General features: G+C 40.8%; 1 protein-coding gene across 1 annotated transcript in view; it reads right to left on the reverse strand.

The window, feature by feature from the left end:
• Positions 1-269: 269 nt before the first annotated feature.
• The window catches only part of epb41l5 (erythrocyte membrane protein band 4.1 like 5), a gene marked incomplete at its 3' end in the record, with an annotated part of 89833 nt that continues 77813 nt past the window's right edge, over positions 270-12289 (reverse strand). Inside the window, exons 21-25 of the mRNA XM_083638361.1 lie at positions 9987-10068; positions 8622-8702; positions 1468-1530; positions 967-1106; positions 270-339 (exon numbers count right to left, since the gene is read on the reverse strand). Of these exons, the coding sequence (XP_083494487.1) occupies positions 270-339; positions 967-1106; positions 1468-1530; positions 8622-8702; positions 9987-10068 (436 nt within the window). The remainder of the gene's footprint in view (positions 340-966; positions 1107-1467; positions 1531-8621; positions 8703-9986; positions 10069-12289) is intronic.

Consider the following 12289-nt stretch of genomic DNA (forward strand, 5'->3'; position numbering starts at 1 on the left):
GGTAATTAAACATCAAAACACCCGCGGCTTATAGACCGGTGCGGCTTATAGAAGAAAAAAATAGTCACCTTTGAAGGTGCGGCTTATAGACCGGTGCGTCTTATAGTCCGGAATTTACGAATATCTGAACCGTTTGGTTTGAACAAGTAAAACTATTTTTATAAGCATTTTACGAAATGTCTATGGGAAAATAAATGGCGGATGAAAATCTCTGGTACAGTGCTGAAGCAGGAAGTGACGTTCCACTTTGGCTCTCTATTCACCCCTCCTCAGAGCTCAGTGGTCAGGAGACCTCTGGGTTTGGCTCCATCGTCCGAGGCTGGCTGCTGACCCGCAATGCTATGGGACACAGGAGGGAAACGTGTACAACAGGGAAATTTAAAAATGTTAAATTGAAAAAATGTACTAAAAAAAACATTGATACGAGATCTGTACCATCTACCTGGCTGGTGAGAGCATTAAAGGTACACTTCCTTAGTGATTATAAAGTCATGAGCATATTGTAATTGTCCTGAAAAAACACACACAAACAAAACAAAGAAAAAACAAACAAAGAAAAAACATCAGCTTGAAAAAGTCTGAGAACTGAATTCATGCATTGTCTCGTGCATTGTCAGCATTTTGAAATATACTGCCAGTTAGTTGGTCTAGTTTCAGAATCATGAAACAATTTACATACGGGAGAGCTGTTATAAACATAAATAAATAAATAAATAAACAAACCAACAAACAAACCAACAAAAAAGGCATTGATCTGCGTTTTCCCCTTAAAGGGTGAAATGGCAATGATAGAATTGTCGCACTTCAGTGTTGAAGATAGACAGGATAGACAATTTCTAACAAGATAACCTGAGCAGATATTTTTGCATTTGTATTTGGCATTTCCCCCATTCAACCAGCAGGGCTCAGTGCACTAAAAAGCTTGCTTGGAAAAACGGTATAAGGTATATTTACAGAAGATTTTACCTGGTGGCGATGATGTTATGGGTGTGAGCGAGAAGGGGGAGGGCTGGGGTGGGAGCTGCACCCCCATCTGCAGGGAGAAGAGGGGCGACCTTAGCAGGGGGGTGGAGGTCGAGCAGGCCGTTAGTAAAGACACCAGGAGGCTGCATTAGAACGGGAGGGGGAGAAGGAAGGTCAGTCTCTACAGAGCCTCTACATCAGCCAAGGTGGACAGCAGCTATGGAAGCATCCTCATTTCCAAGTGCCTTTGGGGTGGGGGTGGGGGTGGGGGTGGGCATCGCTATTGAGCCAATTTCATGAAAATCTTTAAGTGCACATCAAACTCTCATCAGAAATGTCACCCAAGAGTTTTTTTTGGCAAAAGGTACAGACAAGTAAAAATAGGTAGGCAGACAAGCAGGCAGATAAGCAGGCACAGAGGAAGGAACAGACAGGCTGGGCTAGCTGAGCAGGAGATGAGGCAGACAGGGTCAAAAGACAGGCAGACACATATGGGTTACTCACAGCAGTAGTTGGAATGATCCAGCGAGGGGTGATGACAGGTTTGGGCGGCTGCACTGGCGGGAGCTGGAACACAACCAGAAAACAACTGTTAAGATCCATCACCCATTAAGACTTAAACGAGGCCTTAAAGGGAACCACATTAATAAAGCATGGAATGAACATTCTCTCCTTGGGCTAACTTCTAGTCATTTGAAACCATAGTGAAATCACACAATTACTCATTTTGCTGGGGACTCCCCTGGGACCCCCTTCTGGTGACATCAGAGAACGTTACATGAACAGACAGAAAATACACTTCCTAGTTTATCATTTCCTTTGGTACACCTACATGTAACATGGCTTCCATACAGTTTTGATAATGTTAAATGAAGATTGTTTCATGTGACATCATATCATCATCACAACTGCCACTGGAATGTTCATGTAAACGATGCTGCTGCCATGGTAACACATTAGCTTTCGTCTCATGCACCAAATCAACATTGATTTGACATGACAACATTATCAAGCATTATATCGCAGCCATTGTAAGTGTACGAGCCACACACAAGTCGACCATTCAAGAGTCTAGATTTGAAGTAGGAGTTATGCAAAGAAACAAACTCCTACCGTAAATTTCGGACTATAAGCCGCGGCTTTTCCCCCGTTTTTTGGCCCTGCGGCTTATATAACGGTGTGGCTTATCTATGGATTTTTTCGAAGAAACGCAGAGCAGAGCAGCAGAGCAGCACGCAGAGCAGCACGCAACACCCAGACAGACCCAGGCAGCAGGACAGGATTGACAAACGCAAGCCAGAATATCCGATGCCCACCAGCAGCAAATCAAGACCAGCAAGAAGCTGCAACCAGCAGCGCACGCAGGGGCCAGCGCTGCTGGTTGTAGCTAAAAATATTATTCTGCCAAACAAAATTCCCTGGCCTAAACTGTTTTATTGAAGGAAATTATTTTTGAGGTGTGACTACATTAGAAAAGATTAGCTTCAGAGTCAGTGTGTGCTTGAAATGTTTAATTTCACAAAAGGCCAATTATCTCAGCTTCTAGAAAAAAATTGCTCTTTTTGGATGAATCAAGCTATCTTCTCCGGCTCATAACTAAAGAACGGAAAATGGGATCAATAAACTTTTTTTTGCAGATGATAGAATAGAGTCTCATCGTTCTTTGTGCGTGTTCAGTGTTTACATAGTAATATCACACAATATTCTGTGGGCCTCGAGAAATCACTGAAAACGCTCTGAAACTCTGGCACTGGGAGCGTCCGTTCTCCAAAAGTGGCTGGCACTCAATGAGTTAAAACACCTGCGGCTTATAGTCCGGTGCGGCTTATATATGTAACAAACAGGCAATTTTGCTGCTGCGGCTTATACTCCGGTGCGGCTTATAGTGCGGAAATTACGGTAATTACATTACAAAGAGACACAAGAGTGGTCTTAAATAAAGGAGAATAAATAGTTGATATACAGACTTGCAGCAGGTGAGTAGATAAAACATAGTTGATATACAGACTTGCAGCAGGTGAGTGGATAAAACATACCGTAGTTGATATACAGACTTGCAGCAGGTGAGTAGATAAAACATAGTTGATATACAGACTTGCAGCAGGTGAGTGGATAAAACATAGTTGATATACAGACTTGCAGCAGGTGAGTAGATAAAACATAGTTGATATACAGACTTGCAGCAGGTGAGTAGATAATACATAGTTGATATACAGACTTGCAGCAGATGAGTAGATAATACATAGTTGATATACAGACTTGCAGCAGGTGAGTAGATAAAACATAGTTGATATACAGACTTGCAGCAGGTGAGTAGATAAAACATAGTTGATATACAGACTTGCAGCAGGTGAGTGGATAAAACATAGTTGATATACAGACTTGCAGCAGGTGAGTAGATAAAACATAGTTGATATACAGACTTGCAGCAGATGAGTGGATAAAACATAGTTGATATACAGACTTGCAGCAGGTGAGTAGATAAAACATAGTTGATATACAGACTTGCAGCAGGTGAGTGGATAAAACATAGTTGATATACAGACTTGCAGCAGGTGAGTAGATAAAACATAGTTGATATACAGACTTGCAGCAGGTGAGTAGATAATACATAGTTGATATACAGACTTGCAGCAGGTGAGTAGATAAAACATAGTTGATATACAGACTTGCAGCAGGTGAGTAGATAAAACATAGTTGATATACAGACTTGCAGCAGGTGAGTGGATAAAACATAGTTGATATACAGACTTACAGCAGGTGAGTAGATAAAACATAGTTGATATACAGACTTGCAGCAGGTGAGTGGATAAAACATAGTTGATATACAGACTTGCAGCAGGTGAGTAGATAAAACATAGTTGATATACAGACTTGCAGCAGGTGAGTAGATAAAACATAGTTGATATACAGACTTGCAGCAGATGAGTGGATAAAACATAGTTGATATACAGACTTGCAGCAGGTGAGTAGATAAAACATAGTTGATATACAGACTTGCAGCAGGTGAGTAGATAAAACATAGTTGATATACAGACTTGCAGCAGGTGAGTAGATAAAACATAGTTGATATACAGACTTGCAGCAGGTGAGTAGATAAAACATAGTTGATATACAGACTTGCAGCAGGTGAGTAGATAAAACATAGTTGATATACAGACTTGCAGCAGGTGAGTAGATAAAACATAGTTGATATACAGACTTGCAGCAGGTGAGTGGATAAAACATAGTTGATATACAGACTTGCAGCAGGTGAGTAGATAAAACATAGTTGATATACAGACTTGCAGCAGGTGAGTGGATAAAACATAGTTGATATACAGACTTGCAGCAGGTGAGTGGATAAAACATAGTTGATATACAGACTTGCAGCAGGTGAGTAGATAAAACATAGTTGATATACAGACTTGCAGCAGGTGAGTGGATAAAACATAGTTGATATACAGACTTGCAGCAGGTGAGTAGATAAAACATAGTTGATATACAGACTTGCAGCAGGTGAGTAGATAAAACATAGTTGATATACAGACTTGCAGCAGGTGAGTAGATAAAACATAGTTGATATACAGACTTGCAGCAGGTGAGTAGATAAAACATAGTTGATATACAGACTTGCAGCAGGTGAGTAGATAAAACATAGTTGATATACAGACTTGCAGCAGGTGAGTAGATAAAACATAGTTGATATACAGACTTGCAGCAGGTGAGTAGATAAAACATAGTTGATATACAGACTTGCAGCAGGTGAGTAGATAAAACATAGTTGATATACAGACTTGCAGCAGGTGAGTGGATAAAACATAGTTGATATACAGACTTGCAGCAGGTGAGTAGATAAAACATAGTTGATATACAGACTTGCAGCAGGTGAGTGGATAAAACATAGTTGATATACAGACTTGCAGCAGGTGAGTGGATAAAACATAGTTGATATACAGACTTGCAGCAGGTGAGTAGATAAAACATAGTTGATATACAGACTTGCAGCAGGTGAGTAGATAAAACATAGTTGATATACAGACTTGCAGCAGGTGAGTAGATAAAACATAGCTGATATACAGACTTGCAGCAGGTGAGTGGATAAAACATAGTTGATATACAGACTTGCAGCAGGTGAGTGGATAAAACATAGTTGATATACAGACTTGCAGCAGGTGAGTGGATAAAACATAGTTGATATACAGACTTGCAGCAGGTGAGTAGATAAAACATAGTTGATATACAGACTTGCAGCAGGTGAGTGGATAAAACATAGTTGATATACAGACTTGCAGCAGGTGAGTGGATAAAACATAGTTGATATACAGACTTGCAGCAGGTGAGTAGATAAAACATAGTTGATATACAGACTTGCAGCAGGTGAGTAGATAAAACATAGTTGATATACAGACTTGCAGCAGGTGAGTGGATAAAACATAGTTGATATACAGACTTGCAGCAGGTGAGTGGATAAAACATAGTTGATATACAGACTTGCAGCAGGTGAGTAGATAAAACATAGTTGATATACAGACTTGCAGCAGGTGAGTAGATAAAACATAGTTGATATACAGACTTGCAGCAGGTGAGTGGATAAAACATAGTTGATATACAGACTTGCAGCAGGTGAGTGGATAAAACATAGTTGATATACAGACTTGCAGCAGGTGAGTAGATAAAACATAGTTGATATACAGACTTGCAGCAGGTGAGTGGATAAAACATAGTTGATATACAGACTTGCAGCAGGTGAGTGGATAAAACATAGTTGATATACAGACTTGCAGCAGGTGAGTAGATAAAACATAGTTGATATACAGACTTGCAGCAGGTGAGTGGATAAAACATAGTTGATATACAGACTTGCAGCAGGTGAGTAGATAAAACATAGTTGATATACAGACTTGCAGCAGGTGAGTAGATAAAACATAGTTGATATACAGACTTGCAGCAGGTGAGTAGATAAAACATAGTTGATATACAGACTTGCAGCAGGTGAGTGGATAAAACATAGTTGATATACAGACTTACAGCAGGTGAGTAGATAAAACATAGTTGATATACAGACTTGCAGCAGGTGAGTGGATAAAACATAGTTGATATACAGACTTGCAGCAGGTGAGTAGATAAAACATAGTTGATATACAGACTTGCAGCAGGTGAGTAGATAAAACATAGTTGATATACAGACTTGCAGCAGGTGAGTGGATAAAACATAGTTGATATACAGACTTGCAGCAGGTGAGTAGATAAAACATAGTTGATATACAGACTTGCAGCAGGTGAGTAGATAAAACATAGTTGATATACAGACTTGCAGCAGGTGAGTAGATAAAACATAGTTGATATACAGACTTGCAGCAGGTGAGTGGATAAAACATAGTTGATATACAGACTTGCAGCAGGTGAGTAGATAAAACATAGCTGATATACAGACTTGCAGCAGGTGAGTGGATAAAACATAGTTGATATACAGACTTGCAGCAGGTGAGTAGATAAAACATAGTTGATATACAGACTTGCAGCAGGTGAGTAGATAAAACATAGTTGATATACAGACTTGCAGCAGGTGAGTGGATAAAACATAGTTGATATACAGACTTGCAGCAGGTGAGTGGATAAAACATAGTTGATATACAGACTTGCAGCAGGTGAGTAGATAAAACATAGTTGATATACAGACTTGCAGCAGGTGAGTGGATAAAACATAGTTGATATACAGACTTGCAGCAGGTGAGTGGATAAAACATAGTTGATATACAGACTTGCAGCAGGTGAGTAGATAAAACATAGTTGATATACAGACTTGCAGCAGGTGAGTGGATAAAACATAGTTGATATACAGACTTGCAGCAGGTGAGTAGATAAAACATAGTTGATATACAGACTTGCAGCAGGTGAGTAGATAAAACATAGTTGATATACAGACTTGCAGCAGGTGAGTAGATAAAACATAGTTGATATACAGACTTGCAGCAGGTGAGTGGATAAAACATAGTTGATATACAGACTTACAGCAGGTGAGTAGATAAAACATAGTTGATATACAGACTTGCAGCAGGTGAGTGGATAAAACATAGTTGATATACAGACTTGCAGCAGGTGAGTAGATAAAACATAGTTGATATACAGACTTGCAGCAGGTGAGTAGATAAAACATAGTTGATATACAGACTTGCAGCAGGTGAGTGGATAAAACATAGTTGATATACAGACTTGCAGCAGGTGAGTAGATAAAACATAGTTGATATACAGACTTGCAGCAGGTGAGTAGATAAAACATAGTTGATATACAGACTTGCAGCAGGTGAGTAGATAAAACATAGTTGATATACAGACTTGCAGCAGGTGAGTGGATAAAACATAGTTGATATACAGACTTGCAGCAGGTGAGTAGATAAAACATAGCTGATATACAGACTTGCAGCAGGTGAGTGGATAAAACATAGTTGATATACAGACTTGCAGCAGGTGAGTAGATAAAACATAGTTGATATACAGACTTGCAGCAGGTGAGTAGATAAAACATAGTTGATATACAGACTTGCAGCAGGCGAGTGGATAAAACATAGTTGATATACAGACTTGCAGCAGGTGAGTAGATAAAACATAGTTGATATACAGACTTGCAGCAGGTGAGTAGATAAAACATAGTTGATATACAGACTTGCAGCAGGCGAGTGGATAAAACATAGTTGATATACAGACTTGCAGCAGGTGAGTAGATAAAACATAGCTGATATACAGACTTGCAGCAGGTGAGTAGATAAAACATAGTTGATATACAGACTTGCAGCAGGTGAGTGGATAAAACATAGTTGATATACAGACTTGCAGCAGGTGAGTGGATAAAACATAGTTGATATACAGACTTGCAGCAGGTGAGTAGATAAAACATAGTTGATATACAGACTTGCAGCAGGTGAGTAGATAAAACATAGTTGATATACAGACTTGCAGCAGGTGAGTAGATAAAACATAGTTGATATACAGACTTGCAGCAGGTGAGTGGATAAAACATAGTTGATATACAGACTTGCAGCAGGTGAGTGGATAAAACATAGTTGATATACAGACTTGCAGCAGGTGAGTAGATAAAACATAGTTGATATACAGACTTGCAGCAGGTGAGTGGATAAAACATAGTTGATATACAGACTTGCAGCAGGTGAGTGGATAAAACATAGTTGATATACAGACTTGCAGCAGGTGAGTAGATAAAACATAGTTGATATACAGACTTGCAGCAGGTGAGTAGATAAAACATAGTTGATATACAGACTTGCAGCAGGTGAGTGGATAAAACATAGTTGATATACAGACTTGCAGCAGGTGAGTGGATAAAACATAGTTGATATACAGACTTGCAGCAGGTGAGTAGATAAAACATAGTTGATATACAGACTTGCAGCAGGTGAGTGGATAAAACATAGTTGATATACAGACTTGCAGCAGGTGAGTAGATAAAACATAGTTGATATACAGACTTGCAGCAGGTGAGTAGATAAAACATAGTTGATATACAGACTTGCAGCAGGTGAGTAGATAAAACATAGTTGATATACAGACTTGCAGCAGGTGAGTAGATAAAACATAGTTGATATACAGACTTGCAGCAGGCGAGTGGATAAAACATAGTTGATATACAGACTTGCAGCAGGTGAGTAGATAATACTTGCCACAGGAGTTGGGTCGGTGAAGTCGATCAGGTTGTCAGACAGCAGGGCAGTGGCCTGCAGCTCAATCTCCTCTGCTTTAACCTGCAGAGTGACACAGCAACACAACATATATTTTTTCCACCCCAATTTCTTTATCCCCATTAGTGCTAATTTAAATGTATTTATCCTGGTTGCTGCTCCACCCTCTGCCGATCTTCTATTTATCATGTAGCATTATTTATTTGTTTGTTTATTTATTTATTAATTGATATTACCAGAATCCATTGAACAACCGTTTGTATCAATTTGTTCAGGGTTAGGTGCTCTCTTTTTTCATATATTGAATGGCTTATGGGTTAGTTATCTGAAAATATGCATATTTAAACATAACATTTCAGAAAACATTTAATACAAATAAATCAACTGGGGAAGTTTCATGATGATATCTATTAGTTAAAAATGTTACCCTATTCACTGGAATTTGGGGCCCCCTCTTGGGACGCCATCTTGGATTTGTCAATAAACAATTAACCGATGGTAATTTCACTGATTCAGGTCCGGGGACCATCAGGGGTACATTGAGAACAGAATAATAAAATAATAACAGAATAACAGAAAATTGACAAAGTTTGTATTGGTAGTAGCTTGTGGCATGGAGCGAGCTCACTCTGGGTCTTAACAGGCTGCAGTGTGGGTGATCCAATCGTATATTGTTCAACCACAGGTTTATTAGGTCATATACCGGTAGATAAGACTCCTCTTCTGTGCAGTCAGACACGCTGAAGAATGCGCAGCAGTGATATCTCTCCCAGAGCTGCGGAGGCTAGGCTAGGCCATTCTAGGTTATTCAATTTTTGGACTTTGTTGTCAGTACAGTAATTTGAAAAATGCAATAAATGTATAGTACACTATTTTACTTCAATGTTGTTGTTGTTTTTATTGTGGGTTGCCCATGAAGGAGGAATAAAACCTATACTTGTATTCCTTGAGCCCTAAAACCTAGAGGTAGACACCAAAACCACCTTTCTAGGTTGAATAGTAATTGAGATTTAGCCATTTTAAGGTCCCGGCAGCCATCTCAGACGCCATCTTGAAAATGGCCACTTTCCGGAATTTTGACTTTCCTAGACTTTTAGTATGTTATGAAACATGCCCAATGGTAACAGAATCCAGTGAAAAACGTTTGTATAATTTGTTTAGGGTTAGGGGTGGGTTTTTCCCCCATAGAATGACTGGCCTAAAAGAAGAGGTCTGTGTGACACAGCAACATGAAATGTACTGTAGCACAGACTCTCATGGAAACAAATATAACTCCACCATTGTACCTAGTGTGACAGCAGTACAATGATAACTTTATATGAATACTTAATCTATACTTTGCATTACCTTTGGTGCCATGCCTTCGCTGGCAGAGTCAGAGAGCATCATGGGAGCAGAGGGGAGCAGATCTTCAGCAAGCATCTCAACACTGATAAGAACAAGGGAGGAAATGAGTGGAGGAGAGCGAACTCCAGATTTCTGTTCCACTTAATAAAAACCTCAGAAATATTAATATTAATGTTACAAATTCCTGACATGTTGCAAAAATAATTTCCCTGTGATGGTCTGCGTTTTTTTTGTATGTTCCTCATGAATTTGCTAATTGACAGTGCTGTATAAATAATTTAAGGGAATCCTCAATAAACCGATTCCTAGGGCAGTTTTAGTGCTGCTACTAGAGAAAATCTTAAATAATATGAGTATTTACCACATCCATGAGCCTGGGGCAATACAGCCCTTGTGAATTGCCAAGTCAACCTTCTATGTATTTGTGTATCAGTCTATTGTATACAGTTATTGTGCAGGGGCCCCAGCAGTATCCGGGCAGAACTGCATGTGACTTGACACACACAGACACACACACACACACACAAACACACACACACGCGCGCATTACTCAAACAAACCAACAGATGTCAGCAAAGAGCTATGATAGATAAAGAGCAAGAGCCACCTTTGTCTCCAATCAATGGATGAATTGCATCTTATTTTATCTGTCTGTATGGTGAGTGCTGCAGGTATGAAAGTATACAGGGGCATGAATGTATCTGTATGGTGAGTGCTGCAGGTATGAAAGTATACAGGGGCATGAATGTATCTGTATGGTGAGTGCTGCAGGTCAGAGTTCTGCATCAGGTCGGGGTTCCGCGGGGCCCCGCCGGGTACCCGCAAAAAAATGCGGGGGGCGGGTGTTATTTTGTCTTCATTTTATTTGCGGGCTCGGATCTGGGTAGAATAAACAACATGCGGCCCGGGTCGCAGGTGTTGTATAATATATGTATTTTTATTTACTTTTTATATAACGATAATAATTCAGTCAGTGTGTAACTTCATGTTTTGTCTGAGTCTGACGACCTGACGTCTTTGTCACAATCAGAGAAAATACTGCAGTTGCAAATCCTGGCAGCTAAGTGGCAGTATTGCCTTGTTTATTGGAGGGGGGGGTCAGTGGTCAGGTCGTCACTCAGGGCAGGGCAGGCACAAGAGACAGGTAGGTCACTGACTGGCTTCAGTTCAGTAGCGTTAGTACATTTCATTCAGTATCTTAGACCTAGACCTATGCTATCTAGCTTGTTGCATTGCATGACAGCTAGCGCCAGCAAGGCTAGCATGTTTCCTTTAGCTGCTGCCTGGCCCTGGCTGGCCTGCTGGTACTGGCACCAGTGACAAAACACCGTCAATGTGCTTAATTGTAAATAACGTTATGCAATGCCTGCCCAGTCCGACTGCACCGACCACCGTTGTTGGCTCTCGTCAGTGACTCGGCCAGAAAAGACAGCTATTCGCTTCCTGTGTTAATTGTGAAACGATCGCAGTTACTTTGGTTATGTTAACTTCAAAGAAATGTATATTATGCGGAAGCGGAGCGGGGCACGGGTCTCATGTCTGCGGGGCGGGGTGGGTTGCGGTACTGACTGATCATATGAGCGGGTTCGCGGAGCGGGGTCGGTACTGCACGTCGCGGGGCCAGGCGGAACCGGGTCTTGAAAATCAGACCCGCGCAGGACTCTGCTGCAGGTATGAAAGTATACAGGGGCATGAATGTATCTGTATGGTGAGTCCTGCAGGTATGAAAGTATACAGGGGCATGAATGTATCTGTATGGTGAGTGCTGCAGGTTGGCTTTCACATCCGGGCACGCCAAAGCGCTCCCCAGACCACCTTTTCAAGTGGATCCTGTCACGGTTCCCCATTGCAGGTCCGGGCGCGGACGAAACCCAACGTTCACACTCATCAAACGTTCCAAAACTGGGGTCAATTTGGGGACAAGTGTGCTCGGGAACGGTACCGGGGCACCAGTGTGAAAGCACCCTTATACATGTACAGCTCTGTAACACAGGTCTTGTGTGTCAGTGACCTTATACATGTACAGCTCTGTAACACAGGTCTTGTGTGTCAGTGATCTTATACATGTGTCAGTGATCTTATACATGTACAGCTCTGTAACACAGGTCTTGTGTGTCAGTGATCTTATACATGTACAGCTCTGTAACACAGGTCTTGTGTGTCAGTGATCTTATACATGTACAGCTCTGTAACACAGGTCTTGTGTGTCAGTGACCTTATACATGTACAGCTCTGTAACACAGGTCTTGTGTGTCAGTGACCTTATACATGTACAGCTCTGTAACACAGGTCTTGTGTGTCAG

This window comes from Poromitra crassiceps, assembly GCF_964638095.1.
Source record: "Poromitra crassiceps genome assembly, chromosome: 6".
NCBI classification, from domain to species: Eukaryota; Metazoa; Chordata; class Actinopteri; order Beryciformes; family Melamphaidae; genus Poromitra; species Poromitra crassiceps.